Here is a 16,466-nt window from a genome sequence, read left to right as displayed (position 1 = left end):
CTGGGTGTTAGTGTTAGAAGTGCACGGTGGCGCGAGTTATGGTTGCTTATGTTACCATAACTGCCGAATTTCAGGGGTTTTTCGGTTTTACTTTGAACCATAACGTCCCTATAACAAAGTTTTTTCACTGAATTTCATAGGTTTTTAGTAGCGCAACTTAACCATAGCGTCCCTTTAACAAAGTTTTTTCACTGAATTTCATAGGTTTTTAGTAGCGCAACTTAACCATAATATCCCTGACTTCATATACATGTAACATAGAACATACTAACCCCCTCGTAGTGATTTTCATGTCCGCGGACTACCGCCATGTCCGCGGACATATCGAAAATCTGAGCGTGGTGAATGTAAATTTAAATAGTGTGCCCCTTTTCCCCTTTGAAGTTGGCTCTGAAAAGAGACGTTTTTTGTTTTTGTTTTACAGATGCTTGACAGACACCTGTTATTTTGTATTTTTTTTCTTGGTTTTTTTTCTTACTTCACTCCTAAAATCTTCACATAACCTTCTCCAAAGCAACCCTTACATTCCAAAATAGAAAGGCATTTCCCGTAAAAGATAAAGTAATGCCATCTTCTTTAAAATTAGCGGCATTACTGGCATCAATATTCTCATTATTACAGAAGAACATACCAGCTCTAAGCATGAAGGCACACATGCCTCGGTTGATGACACACCTAGCAATGTTTTGCTGAGGACAAAAAACTGAACTATTGTCCCATATTGCCCTAGGTAGTAATCCAGAAAAAATTACTTTCGCATTTGGAAGGATCTTCATTACGGCTTGAACCAAGCGTTCCAAATCAGCCAACAAAGAGGGGCACTGACGTTGCCCAAATGAAAAGCACCATAGTGCAAAACTACCACATGCGGACTGTTCATCGTGGCCATATCCTCACAAACTTGTACAATTCCCTGTACATTGCAATCAGGCACAGTGCTCCACACCACCTCCACTCCTTTCACATCAAAGTTCTTTGCAACATGCCTGCATTGAGCGTACTGTTGTAAACCATAAACAAACATATCTCCAAGCACCAACACCCTGACTTTCTCTACTTCTGCCATCTTCACCACACACAGTCTCTTTCAACACAAATCCACAACCTCGACATCTGATTGGCTGATCCGTACAGTCTTCTTTCCATGTTGGATTTCCTGGAAAAACCCGGATGTAGCACGCCCTGTCCACGAACAGCCGCGGTGTCCGCGGACGGCGTCCACTTTACTCTCTGTGCCATTCCCTCATTGCATACAAGCAATCACACAATACGAATAACGTCCTCAGAACACCCCCATTTTGTGAATTTTCGAACATTCCAGGACAATTATCATTTCATTATTCAACATATTAACATTACAAATATTATACAAACAAAGGGGGGTCTGGGAATCTCTCTACCAGCACGAACACAGCCCAATGACCTGTTCTTGGGTGAATAACCCCTGGGAGAGACTCTACCAAGTCTTTAGCTCACTGTCCTTTTCACAGAGAAGAAATTTCCCCGCATATCAGCCTTTGTCCTGCCCAGAGGCAGTCCAGCGCCGAAATGCTAGGCAATTCTCCTCTGAACAAGAGTACCATCAGTAACCCCATACACGTGTTTCAGCCTTGTTGGGCATCATCAGTGAGGTGAAACTGTTGCCTCTCTAAGAACAGTGAGCAAGGGGTCCACGTCTGGATTGCCCTGTTAACTTAGGGTGAAACCCAAAGATAATGTATGCAAACAAAGGGGGGTCTGGGAATCTCTCTACCAGCATGAACACAGCCCAATGACCTGTTCTTGGGTGAATAACCCCTGGGAGAGACTCTACCAAGTCTTTAGCTCACTGTCCTTTTCACAGAGAAGAAATTTCCCCACATATCAGCGTTTGTCCTGCCCAGGGGCAGTCCAGCGCCAAAATGCTAGGCAATTCTCCTCTGAACAAGAGTACCATCAGTAACCCCATACACGTGTTTCAGCCTTGTTGGGCATCATCAGTGAGGTGAAACTGTTGCCTCTCTAAGAACAGTGAGCAAGGGGTCCACGCCTGGATTGCCCTGTTAACTTAGGGTGAAACCCAAAGTTAATGTATGCAAGCAAAGGGGGGTCTGGCAATCTCTCTACCAGCACGAACACAGCCCAATGACCTGTTCTTGGGTGAATAACCCCTGGGAGAGACTCTACCAAGTCTTTAGCTCACTGTCCTTTTCACAGAGAAGAAATTTCCCCGCATATCAGCCTTTGTCCTGCCCTGGGGCAGTCCAGCGGCGAAATGCTAGGCAATTCTCCTCTGAACAAGAGTACCATCAGTAACCCCATACACGTGTTTCAGCCTTGTTGGGCATCATCAGTGAGGTGAAACTGTTGCCTCTCTAAGAACAGTGAGCAAGGGGTCCACGTCTGAATTGCCCTGTTAATTTAGGGTGAAACCCAAAGTTAATGTATGCAAACAAAGGGATGGTCTGGGAATCTCTCTACCAGCACGAACACAGCCCAATGACCTGTTCTTGGGTGAATAACCCCTGGGAGAGACTCTACCAAGTCTTTAGCTCACTGTCCTTTTCACAGAGAAGAAATTTCCCCCGCATATCAGCCTTTGTCCTGCCCAGGGCCAGTCCAGCACCGAAATGCTAGGCAATTCTCCTCTGAACAAGAGTACCATCAGTAACCCGATACACATGTTTCAGCCTTGTTGGGCATCATCAGTGAGGTGAAACTGTTGCCTCTCTAAGAACAGTAAGCAAGGGGTCCATGTCTGGATTGCCCTGTTAACTTAGGGTGAAACCCAAAGTTAATGTATGCAAACAAAGGGGGGTCTGGGAATCTCTCTACCAGCACGAACACAGCCCAATGACCTGTTCTTGGGTGAATAACCCCTGGGAGAGACTCTACCAAGTCTTTAGCTCACTGTCCTTTTCACAGAGAAGAAATTTCCCCGCATATCAGCCTTTGTCCTGCCCAGGGGCAGTCCAGCGCCGAAATGCTAGGCAATTCTCCTCTGAACAAGAGTACCATCAGTAACCCCATACATGTGTTTCAGCCTTAGGTCGCAGACCCGCTGTGGTCCCTGAGGAACTTATACCTTGTTCCCCAAGTACCAACCTGGGAACAAGAAAGAAAATCCCTGGCCAGAAATTAGGACAAAAGCTGAGACAGGCAACAGAACTGCCAGGCACTCAGCAGCTAGAATAAAAGAGGGAATTAGTTACACAGATGTTTAACAATATATACATATAACACCCTGTATACATAACATACCTGATACAGGAATAGGCAAGCCATAAAGTGATGAAATATTGCTAGGCGCTCCAGTCGAACCTAACCTGAACGGCACGACGGCGCAAGCTAGGTAGGTGACAGTATCCAGTTTTTACAAACTCACCAAAGTTCCAGGTAGAAAACTGTTCCACAAAAAATCCAGGGAAAGCCCAAGAGATTTCCAAAAGCAAGTTTCAGGGTCAAACTCCAGGTAATCCAATATCCAGAAAAAGGAAAAAACAGCGGCCATCCCAAAAATGCCAGAGGCAAAAATCCCGACACCAGGAAGTCAGAACACCACCAGCAACAACAGCTGAGAAGCAAAGGTGTTCAAAAGCCAGGTGTTTAAATAATGCCGGAAGACTTCCAGTTAGATCGTGCAACATGTCATAATCACATGACCGTGTTGTCGTGCCATCGACAATCTGCGTGTTGCCCAGCATCCTGGGGGCACCATGACAACCTTCACACGTGTTGCCGCATGTGACTGGTGGAGGGATGCCAGCATGCTAATTTCTGGTGCGGGACCCTCAGCAGGCCAGCAAAGGACCACAGCAACTGGCGCAAAACCCTTGATGGACTGTAGCAGGAGTGCTGTGTGGAGCATGGGACAACTGGCAGCCTATAGGAGGGCCTATAGAGGTGGTCTCACAAACAGCTACGTTTGTGATACCATCTCTAAAGCCTGATTGAAACGTCTCTAATAGTCCTGCATGGTCTACCCATTGTTGCAATTCCCTCAGCACCAAGGTGGCACATATTTTACTCGTCAAATCCAGCATAGAGAGTAATCGATAATTCATGGGGGATGTCCTGATATCTTTTTCAAACTCTGGTATTGGTATTGCACACCACCACGATGCTGGGATGGCACCCTCTGCACAAACTTTGCTAACTAGAGATGTTATGGCGGTGGCCCAATGTTCTGGATCTTGCTTTAACACTACAAGCCCATTGGGCCATGGGGCCCTAGATCTTTTAAGCTTTCTAATAATTAGCAACATTTCTTCTCTAAACAAAGAGAAGTTCAAAATGAGTACTCAGTTCCCCATCACTAAGGGACAACAGTTCACTGTCATTATAATAGGTATCACTTATATGTTTTCTCCAATTACTCTCACCATTTATATTTCTTTTTACAGGATTCTCCTTATGCTCAACGAGTATTTCCCATAGACATTTAGTATCACTGCCCGCAAGGACCCTCAGCATCCTTTGCCTATGGGCGTTATTAATGGAGTACTTTTGTCGCTTTATCCAGTTAGTATAACTAATTTTTATTTTCCTGACAGCATGGTCAGCTTCCACGTTGTCACTACTTGTCCACTGTATCGAGATTTAATCTGCTCTCTAACCACTCATTCAGTCTTTTGAACTTCATCATCATACATGTCCCCTTTGTCATAGCCTCCCTTTATAGCATGGGTTATTCACACTTTTGCAAGGTTTTCAGAGAGCTGCAAAATCGAGGCCTCGATGTCATTAGAGGTCATATTTTCTATGGGGGTTGAACATTCATCAAGCGTATCTGCAAAGAATTTACTAATTGTATCTACGTTTTTATCAGACCAGCTAATACCATTAAATCCCGAGTTAGCAATATCGGGATAGCCCCTGGATTCGATATTCAAACAAACATGTAGTGACAGTGCAACATGATCGCTATCACAATTGTGGAATAGATGGCGTTTTTTTTAACAAGACCTAGGATTCTGCTACTACAAAATAAACGGTCTAGTGTGGCCTTTTTTAAAACCTTTAAAGTCTAAGCACATTACATTTGAAAACATAGAACTAACATTTGAAAAAGTGTAGACTCTCCACCAGATCCGTTTGGTTTTATCGATAATTCAAAATGTCCTCGACATTCTGCCTCTTCTCTCAAATCGTGCCTCCTACCAGAGGTGCCATTATTCATGGCGTGGTCCTGCCATCCAGGGTATTGTTACCATTAGCACCCGCAAACCCAAGGGACATTTGCTGAAGGCTTTTTTTCAATCACAATAACAGAAAAAAGGCATCTGCAGTACCTGCACTGTCGCACCGTTCTGTTGAAGTCCATTTGCAGTGTTCATTACAGTGATGTCATCAACATAGTACATCCTCAGCCGAGGTGGAGGGAATTGTGTTGCATCGTTGCGGATAACAGTCTCAGAGTAAATGTGTTGCATTGTAGTCTTATGGGGGACCTGCAGTTTGCTCAGAGAAGTGCAACACGACTGTGTTCTTCATACATTAACCATATATCTAGCAGAGGGCAAGCACAAACTTACATTTACTGCAGTCTAAAACTATTTCTTACAGACGACAGACATCTTGAGTTGAAAGTGATTTTATCAGCAAGACAATGGTGCATTGTCTGTTACATATGTTATAGGGTGCTTTCCTCAGCTTTACTTCACCAAACTCAAGTACCAGAATTGCAGGGGATATGAAAATGCTGCTGAGTTTTGGCTCTGCAAATGATACTGTAACGACTATGATAGCAGACTGCAGGAGACCTACAAACCTTTTGGATTGCTATATGTTGTGTTATGGTAGATTATGCTAAGATAGTGCAAACAGCTGCTACATTGATGACTCTGTGGTGATATTAGACTGACTGACTGCCATACCCAGTACGCATGGCATAGGCACTGTTGAGACGTGCCTTGAGGGACTTTCTAATAGGCCTATGATCCTCAATTGTGAACCTGAATATTGTTACAAACTATGGTTTCCTGCCATTAAAACAACCTGTGGGAAACACGACTCCTTTGATCTCGCTTCGACAAGCCTTGATCTAAGTGGTTAGTGTTGCCCGAAGCATATTGACTGGAACTGGGAGCAAAGCCATGAGTGTGCTCTAGTTTACTTCACAAATGACTATGATAAAAACCCTACAATGAAAGACATTGGTGGGTTGATTTCAAGAGATTTAAAGGAGTGTCTGGAAAAGACTTAACTGATTTGGTTGGACCCAATAGAGGGGTGTGGGGGGTGTAGATCCTCTTGTAATTCATGATTGACAACTTTGTCCTCTCAGTGTCACACAGGCCAATGGCAGAAAACATTGTCTGTTTGGGTCATTTCTCATTTAGCTTAAGACACCCAAGGCTTTATTTTTAATGCCTTTGAATTGAAGTTCTTTATGAGAATGTATATTTTCTTTTTCTCTTTTAATGTAATTTTGAATTAAAATGCAATTCATTCATTTGAATGAAAACTCTCTGCCACATTTCTTTGCATGTTCTGCGTTATTTATTTATGATAAAGCAATTATGAATTTGTTCTTACAGAAAAAGCACTCAAATACTGCGATGAAACTGGGAATTGGTTCCGGCATCCAGAAAGCAATCGGACCTGGTCGAACTACACAATGTGCATTTCTTATACTAAGGAAAAGCTAAAGGTAAGTTTAGTTTATATACAGTTTTTGAGCAATATATTCTTATGTTAAGGGTTTTTTGTAAACTTTAGATGTATACATTAAATAAACTTGAATCGTAGTCAATTTACTAATTGGCCTCATTAGGAGTTTGCCAGTCCGGAAACAAGGATGTTGGTAAGCTCACAGGCACCCATGTTTCCCGATTGGCAAACTCTGTGTCTGCCTGCCGTGGCCCCTGTGCCCGACAGGTCTGAACCTGCCGGGCGCAGCGACCATGGTAGGCAGACTCTTCACAGGAGCACCGGCACTGTTGGTAACGGTGCCGGTGCTCCTGTGTCCCCACTCTTATGGGAGTGGGGACTAACAATGTGCCGGTGCATTACTCCCCAGGCCGCCGGACTTGTAATGAGCCGGTGGCACGAGGAAGTAAGGCGCCAGTAAATTATGACGGTTCCAGCAACAACACGCCGGTAGCACCAGCAGGGTTACTGCCGTTACCGTAATGAGGCCTTATGTCGCTATGTGGATCTGATAGGAAAGCATTCCTATTAGCAGCATCTGCAATAATGGATTACATAAATGTGCCAGAAATATGACGCCAGCCTGCACACAATGCAACATCCAAACATTATGGAAGATGGGACCTAGTTGAGTCAGGGCACGATTCTGGTTGAGTCAGGGCCCAATTCTGAACGAGGTGTTCATTTCCAAAAAAAAACATATTAACATTTACATCCACTTTCGGGAATTAACACCTATTCTCATCATATCGTATTTTTCTGTGGGAGCGCAGAAAACTGCACTTTGCAAACCTGTGCGCTGGTTGCTAGGATTGACTGAAAACCAGCCTGTCAACCGCCAATTTAGGAAATAGTGTGTATGTTTATTCTGGCGTCACTCCTCCACATTGCAAAAGTGTAAAATGATCGTATATATATGGCTCCTCTGTTTACTTCACTTTAGCTATTTTGTATCAGTGAAACCAGGTAAGGGCACCCTCACATCTACAATAAAGAGCTGTGGATGCCAAAAGGCACTAACCCAGTGCATTACATGCTAGAAACATCTGCAGCTTTATGTGCACCTTACCCCTTGGCGGCCCACTTTTTCCCCAAAGCATGTGCCAAACATTTACAGCATGTCCTGGTTTTCCATCTCCACATTTGCTTTGTTTATTCTATTTTGTAAAACACTACTGACCCCTTCTCTTCCCCTCCCCCATGGTCTCTCCCTCTTCCTCTCCTTTCACTCTTATCGTCTGTCCCTTCCCCCTCCATTCTCCCTGTCTATCGCGTTGTCTCTTTCTCGCTCAAGATACACACGAGTATGGCGTTGCTCAGCCTTTCCAGGTTTTGCTTTGTATTCTAATGTATATCAGTACATTAGACATGATTTCTCTGTGTCATAAACTAGCTTCCGTTTTCCTCCCCGCCAGCCTTTCATCACATCCATGCCCGCTCTATGCTCATTCCATGCCATTATTACCTCGATTCGTGAAAACAAAAAACATTCAGAATAGTTCCCATAAGAGACATGGTGCCAGGAAGGTTGTTCTTGGCAGAACCTTCATTAAATTGCGATTTTCATGCTATTTAACAAAAATGCTGCAAAGAACTTGTAAATCGACCGTAAACTCTAAAAAATGACAGATTGCACAGAGTTTTCAACACTTCTGTGTTGTACACTGCACCGACAACCAGGACCACTTCAGAATAAGCATGGTACCTGAGCGACATCAAAAGGCCCAGTTAAGCATGCTATTTTGTATACTCACTGCGCCTACACGAGAATCAGGACCGGGCAAGAACCTATCAATACCAGAGATGTCAACCAAATATTGTATCAGTGCAAATCAATACTCTTGAAGCATATGTTCTCTCTCATTAAACCACAAGCCATTCACATCTCCCTTCCCCACTAACGACTCACATGTTTTCATTTCACTTTACGGATGCCAGGGAGCTGCCTACAAAGATACCACCTCAAGAGAGTAATGGTTCCCTTCTCTAGCCCTATCTCAGCCCCTCCCCCACCATCAGATTACTAGATCCTTACACCACTAACCACGAAGAGGCAGACATTCAGAACGTGGCTACTTCCAGCCTCCAGGCATTACCAGAAGGATTTGCATCCACCTTTCTCTCCAGCTCACTAACAATAACCTCGTTCCTTGCTTTGCAAAGGGCAGAGGCCGCCACAAACCAAAAATGAGCTGCAGAAACCATCTTCACATTACATTACACCAGTTCCTAGATTTTTTCACATAAAACTTGAAACATTGCAGAAGTGGCCTCACTTGCCGCCAAAACAAAAGTAATACTTTGCCTGTGTTTTTATTGTCATTTATTTTCTAATACAAAGGATCTCTAACAATACACAACAATACATAATCGTACAAGGGCTGCATGCTTAGCACATGCAGCCCTTTATAAGCACCACATTGTCGGGAGTCTGCTCTTGGCACCGTTTCTTTAATTTATTTATGTATTTGCATTTTTAGAGCGCACTACAGCCCACAGGCATCGCGGCGCTATAGCAGTTCTCAAAGAAGGCTCGCTTAAGGGTTACAGTGAAGCCGCCCAGGTAGATATACTTAGTGACGATACAATGCATGGTATAGGCTTACATACATATTTAGATCATGGTACATTGCAGGGATTGCGGTTGCACAATGCAAGTCATACAAAGAGACTGGTTTTGATGGCCTTGCGGAAGGCCGCATGGGAGTCAATAGTCCTAATGTGAGGGGGGAGTGAATTCCAGTGGGTGGCTGCCATAGTTGGGAAACTGGTGCCGCCAGCCCGGGCTTTGCGTGTTCTAGGAATAGCAATCAAGTTGGAGTAGGGGGTTCTGGTAGGCCTGGAGGAAGGGGGTTTAGAGATTCTCTGTGCCAGGTAGGGGGTGCCTGTTCATGAAGGCACTTGTGTGTCAGGGCAAGGGTTTTGAATATGATCCTTTCTTTGACTGGTAGCCAGTGGACCTGCCTTCTAAGTGCAGAAATATGATCCCTACGCGAGAGTCCAGTAGCAGCCCTGACCGCATTGTTCTTAACAATTTGTAGTTTAGCAAGATTCTTAGCTGAGGTGCCTACCAGGAGGGCATTACAGTAGTCCAATCTGGATCCGATTATGGCCCTGGCAATGGTAAGGCAATTTTGTTGTGACAGGAAGGGTCTTATTGTGTTGATGAGTTTGGAGTGGTGGGCAGAGGTGGATGCAATGGCGTTGACCTGTCTGTCCATAGATAGGTTAGGTTCCAGGTATACACCCAGTGTTTTAATTGATTGTGAGACAGTGATAGGGATGTCATCAATGGTGAAGGAGGAGTATAGTTGGTCAAGTTTGTTCAGGGTGGAGGGGGAGCCTACCAGTTGAAGCTCAGTCTTCTCACTGATGAGACAGAGCCAGTTTTCTGCCATCCATGATTGGATAGTCGCATAGATGGAGCTGAGGGTGTTAGTGTCAGATTGGTAATCACCCATGAGGGGGATGAGCACCTGGGTGTCATCTGCATAGTTTGTATATGAGATTCCCAGGGCATCCAGGATTTTGAATAGTGGCCTGGTGAAGAGGTTGTATAGAGTGGGGGCAATACAGGAGGCTTGTGGAACCCCGCATTTGATGGTGCTGGGAGTTGCACAGAAGGAGTCAGAGAAAACCCTCATTGCTCTGTCCTGCAGAAATGAAGTAATCCATTTGCATGCCTTGGTCGAAAAGTTTGCTGCTGTGGAAAGGTGGTGGCAAAGGGTCTAGTGATCAACTAGATCAAACGCAGCAGAGAGGTCTAGGAGCAGTAGGAGTGCAGGTTTGTCTGCGTCTCTGAGGTCATCGATCTGGTTTTTCAGGTCAAGGAGGGCAGTTTCTGTGCCGTGCCGAGGTCTGAACCCTGATTGCCATAGGCCAAGGAGATGGTTCTCTTCAAGGAATTTCTGAACTTGCAGGTAGGCTGCTTTGTCCAGGATTTTTAAGAGGAAGGGGACAGTGGTTATGGTCCGGTAATTACCCGGGACGGTAGGGTCCAGGGAGGGTTTTTTAAGCAGCAGACAAACCCACGCTTCTTTGAGACCAAGGGGAACATGGCCGGACCGGAAGGAGGCATTGATGAATGCTATGATAAATGGGGCTAGGGAGGGTGCACAGTCCTTGATGACCTGTGCTGGGCAGGCATCTCCTTTACAATTTGATGGTTTGATAGACCGGAGAAGTGTGATGACTTCTGTTTCGCTCATGTCTTTAAAGTCAAACACCGGGGAGCAACTGGGGATGGTCTTAGGTGGAGGTGGGTTATTGTGATTCTTGGCTATGAGGATGGCCAGAGCTTTTTGATGAGCGATGAACTTTGCCTGCAAAGTTTCAAGCTTGTTCAGCATAGCTGACTAGATTGTGTTACACCAGGATTTATCCATGAGGAGAGAAGAAGGGGGTGTGGAAGGAGTCTCCAGCTCCCTGAAGATAGAGACTATTTCTCTTGTCCCTGATTTAGCATTGGCTATCCTCGTGTTAAAGGAGGAGGCTTTAGCAGTGGTGATGGCAGTTTTGTATTGTTTGGACAGTGCTTTAAAGGCAGCCTTGGTGTTTTCTGAGGGGGATTTGCTCCATGACTTGAGGGCAGCTCTCTTTTTTGCGCGCAACTGCAGGAGTTCTTGGGAAAACCATGCATTAGAGTATGCTTCACTGTTTTGGCTTTTTTGAGGGTGAGTGGGGCCACAGTGTCAATGGCTTGGGTGATGGCCCTTTTGAAGTCATCGGCCAGTGTTTCTGGGTCATTGGAGAATGGGTGCAGTAGGGCGGGCACCGAAAGGTGTTGAGCTAGGTTGTCATGAGTGAGCTGCTTGAAGCTTTGTGCGAGTGTGGCCGGTAGAGGAGTGGTGGGTAAGGTAGGCCCTTTGGTAGTGATGATGTCAAATTGGATGCAATGGTGGTCGGACCATGGAACAGGATAGATCACAGGTTGGCTGATGGAGCAGTTATGGTGAGATAACCAGTCCAAGGTGCGACCTTTAGAGTGGGTAGGGCTGGAGATGGTTTGGGAGAAGCCCAGAGTGGAGAGGGCTTTGCGGAGGGCCTTTGCGTGTGAGTCACTTGGGTCATTCAGGCCGAGGTTGAGGTCGCCTAGAAGCAGGATTTTGGATGATTTCTTTAGGTTATCAGACAATGCGTGGGTAATGGCGTCCTGAAAGTCATTGGAGGGGCCAGGGGGGCGATAGACGAGGTGAAAGGTGAGAGTGCAGTTATGAGAGAGTTGGAGCTTGAGTAGGAGATAGTCGGTGGCCGGATCAAGGTTCCCTTGAATCATCCGAATGGCTAGTGATTCTCTGGCTATGACTGCTACCCTGCCCCCTCTTTGGGTGAGGCGGTCCTGTCTATAGATACTGAAACCAGGTGGTATTGCGAGGGAGAGGGCTGGGCCAGAGGTGTTGGACAACCATGTTTCGCCGAGGAACAGTAGGTCAAGGATGTTACTGTCTATCAATTCGTGCACATCCAAGGCATGTGCTGGTAGGGACCATCATTTGATCATGGCACATTTAAGTGGGAAAGCTGAGGGGGTGATAGGAAGGGGGGCATGATGGGGCAGTGGGATAACACAGGGCGGTTTGGTGGTGGTCAGAACAATAGGTGCAGGTACAGTAGAAACATCACAGGGCAGTTTGGTAGTGGTCATAACAATGGACACAGATACAGTTCCAACATCACAGGGCAGTTTGGTAGTGGTCATAACAATGGGCACAGATACAGTAGCAACATCACAGGGCAGTTTGGTAGTGGTCATAACAATGGGCACAGATACAGTTCCAACATCACAGGGCAGTTTGGTAGTGGTAATAACAATGGGCACAGATACAGTTCCAACATCACAGGGCAGTTTGGTAGTGGTCATGACAGACGGTAAAAGTTGGGGTGTTATATTGTGCACTTCAGCATTTTTGGGGCAATTTTGCTTCAGACGTGGCAGTGTTGATGATAGGTGATGAAGGGGTGTTTCAGCCAGCGTCAAGAGCGATCCTGCGGTGGGGCTTGGCGTGTTGAACGTGGCACCGTGCGTGGAGCATATGGAGGCAGCAGTAAGGTTGGGAGCCGGGCTTAGGAGCCTGTTTCGCAGGCGCGCCAGCCTTGCTGTGGCATTAGGTAGGGTGAAGGAGGGAGGAGGGGGGTGTAGAAGCGAGCGCATGCTGAGCCACTTGTTTCTGAGAGTAAAGTGAGGGGGTCGAGTGGCAGTGATGACGCCGGTAGAGACATTACCCTTACCTTGGGTAGCAGGCAACAAACTTGTTGTCGAGCAGCGGAGAGCAGCTGAGAGTGATCCTGGCCTTAGCTCACGGCCTTCACTCGGCGGCTTCGCCTCGCGGTGCGCCTCCCCTCCATTTAAAGCAGGAGGGGAGGGCCTGCAGAGGTGTGGCGGCCTATAGGGCAGCTCCTGCAGGGTTTGTTGATCGGTCTCCATGGCGACGGATGCGGCGGCCATTTTCAGGTCGTTTCGGGCCTCCTCGTGGACACAGACAAAGGGAACGGCCTCAGGGTCGAAGAAGGTGCGGGCATCAGGATGATGTTGCTGCATTTTAGGGGGCAATCGCAGCGGAGCAGCTGAGAGTGATCCTGGCCTTAGCTCACGCCTTCACTCGGCGGCTTTGCCACGTGGCGTGCCTCCCCTCCATTTAAAGCAGGAGGGGAGGGTCTGCAGAGGTGTGGCGGCCTATAGGGCAGCTCCTGCAGGGTTTGTTGATTGGTCTCCATGGCGATGGATGCGGCGGCCATTTTCAGTTTGTTTCGGGCCTCCTCGTGGACACAGACAAAGGGAACGGCCTCAGGGTCGAAGAAGGTGCGGGCATCAGGATGATGTTGCTGCATGTTAGGGGGCACTCACAGCGGAGCAGCTGAGAGTGATCCTGGCCTTAGCTCACGGCCTTCACTCGGCGGCGGCTTAATGTGGCGCTCATAGATTTCCTTGGTCATCTATACTGATTTATTGTACGATAGCTAGGTTTTGAAGTCACTACAATAATGTTACTCACAGTTTGATTCACACAACTTCTTTGCATCTCTAGTAAACACTGTTTTTACCTCTCAGATTGAATACAAAGTTCTAAATGATATGGTGCTAGTTATTTTGCTGTACAATTTAGTCATTGGTACACAAATTGGTGATGAATAGCCCTATTTGGAATGCTTAATGATGAGATGCTATGCATGTATTGCTTCTCACCTCACATTATTCCTTTTTTATTTTGTTTATTGAATTTCTATTCGGATTATCGAAATATGAACAACCAGGATATAACAAGCAGGAGTATAAAGTTCATGCAATAGTGCAAGAAACATGGTTATGAAACCGAGTTGACAATACAAAATAAGGGAACATATTAACATAGTCACATAATATAAGTAAATCAACATAGGACTTGGCCTATGAAGCATTAGTAGGCATAGCATGAGAAAGAAAACAGGTGATACTAATGAAGAATCCAAGTACATATATAGCAGGAGAAACAAAAAAAGTGATAATAATAATGTAGAATCCAAGTAAGCATATTTAAATTCACTGAAAAACCTTTGCTAAAGGGGCATCATGGTTAATTTGCACTAATAAAAACCTATGGGATTCAGTGAAAAAAACGTTGTTAAAGGGACGTTATGGTTACAAGTAAAATAAAAATAAAAATAAATCGCCAGTTATGGAAAGCCAATCAACCATAACTCGTGTCGCCACCATGCACTGCTAAGACTAACACCCAACCCAGGACATCAACGATGACAACACTGATGGCATCACATGTAAAATTATTTTTTTTATGAAAAGTCCCTACGTGTTGGTAACAAGATTGTCAGGGGTTATTGGGGGACCTATTATGACCTACGTAATGTATTAATCAATGTACTCATCTAAACAAAACGTTATATGGAGTGTTGTTATTAATACAGGAACCTGATCATACATACACTTAGGCAATGTCTGAAGCATGCACTGCATAATTACAACATTTGTAATCTGGTAATAAACCAATAAATTCTACCCTATCTGAGTTATGAGTAATGTTACACATGGAATAATTTGCTAACAATGCAAGACTTACTACATACTTGTGTTATTACAAACAATACGTAAAGACCCACAATGGATACAAATCAGTAGCAGGAAGAAAGAAACAACATCACTAGAAAATGTCAATAACATTAAAGTTCATTATTATGTACATTGATTGATTGATTGATATTGTATTTCTATCACGCTCGTACACAAGTGTTTCAGAGCACGACAAGGCAAGGGAGGGGAACAGGGGAGAACAAAACAGTGATCTTTCTAGGCAAGTAACATTGAGAAAGCGCAAGTGCATGGGAGAGGGGGAGGGGAAAAGTGCATGAAGGGGGGAGAAGTTGAAAGTGCGAAGAAGAGGAGAAACAGATAAATAACAATAAATAAATAAATAATAAAGGCAGCAAACAGTGGTAGTGCAGCCAGCAATTTGCAAGTGCTAGGTTTAAGGGAGCAGACAGGGTAGGTCTGATAAGTGCAGGAAGAAAAAACAAGGGGGGCTCTATGGGTACAGATACAGACCCCAGGGCAAGGGGTGGCCCGCAGGCAGTGCGGGAGGGTGGCAGGGTGAGCAGGTACTTGGGCCCGGAGAACAGAGGGCGGCCAGGTGCACAGTGCCAAGAGAGAACAGATCAGCAGGGGAGGGGAGAGCAAAAGCAGAAGAAAAGAGGAAGGTCTTGAGGTGCTTCCGGAACCAGAGATGGTTCTCCTTAGGTTTTAGAGTGGCAGGGAGGCTGTTCCAGAGGGAGGCCCCAGCCAAAGACAGAGATCTACCCCCAGCTCGTTTCTTTGAAAAACGACTGACCCTGCGGGAGTTGGAGGTAGAGGAGCGAAGAGCTCGAGAGGGGAGGTATATGTGGACGGATAACTGAAGGTATTTTGGACCCAGGACCCAGAAAGCCTTGTGGCCAATGCCTTTGGGTTTTGCATTTAATCCTTGCATCCACTGGGAATCAATAGAGAGATTTCAGAGCTAGAGAGATACGATCCCAGGGCTTGAGGCCAAGGACAAGTCTTGCAGTCCTGTTCTGGATTAGTTGCAGAGGGCGGAGAGTAGAGGCAGGTAGATTTAGAAAGAGGCTGTTACAATGGTCCAACCTAGAGTTAACCAGATCTTGGGATATCATGAGCTTCTGGGGTAAGGAGAGGAAAGGCAGAGTACCTCTGAGTTGGTCCAGTAGGAAATGTGACTTTTTAGAGACCTCAGAGATGTGGGTGGAGATGGAAAAGGTGGAGTCTAAGATGACCCTGAAGGTCCTTAGCCTCGCAGGTGAGGGTAGGAGGAGGGCCAATGCAGGCCAGCCAGAGAGTGAGGGGAAAGGATGGTGAAGGTGTGCCGATGAGGAGGATCTCCGTCTTGCTGGCATTCAGAAAAAGATCATTGGCGGCACACCAATCTTGAATGGCAGTTAGGCAATCAGAGATGAGAGAGGGAGAGGAGGTGGCAGAGGGCACCCTGAAAATGTGTTGAGTCGTCAGCATAGCACTGGAAATTTGAGAAGAAAGTGGCAATGCAGTGGGCGAGGGTTGCCAGGTATTGGTTGAAAAGCTAGGGCGAGAGGTTAGACCATTGAGGAACACCACAGGTAGAGAGGAAGATAGATGAAAGGAAGGACCCACGTTGGACCTGGGAGGGTCTATCTGATGAGAAAGAGGTCAGCCAGGACAGAGCCTGATCAGTGATACCCAGGTTTTCACGGAGACGGTTGAGCAGGATAGTATGGTTGACCGTGTCAAAGGCAGAAGAGAGATCGAGGAGGATGAGAACAGAGGGAATGTTAAATTCAAGTTGGAGAGCAGATCTTCACGGATGTTCAGGAGAGCA

General features: G+C 45.8%; 1 protein-coding gene across 1 annotated transcript in view; it reads left to right on the top strand.

Annotated features, from left to right (window-relative positions):
• CALCR (calcitonin receptor) overlaps nucleotides 1-16,466 on the top strand; it is a 2,903,406-nt gene that overhangs the window by 1,466,483 nt on the left and 1,420,457 nt on the right. Inside the window, exon 7 of the mRNA XM_069648468.1 lies at nucleotides 6,519-6,631. Within this exon, the coding sequence (XP_069504569.1) occupies nucleotides 6,519-6,631 (113 nt within the window). The remainder of the gene's footprint in view (nucleotides 1-6,518; nucleotides 6,632-16,466) is intronic.

Source organism: Ambystoma mexicanum, chromosome 2q (assembly GCF_040938575.1).
Source record: "Ambystoma mexicanum isolate Mex_15411 chromosome 2q, UKY_AmexF1_1, whole genome shotgun sequence".
NCBI classification, from domain to species: Eukaryota; Metazoa; Chordata; class Amphibia; order Caudata; family Ambystomatidae; genus Ambystoma; species Ambystoma mexicanum.
The sequence above is the reverse complement of the archived record's forward strand: the minus strand, read 5'-3'. Positions and strand labels throughout refer to the sequence as shown.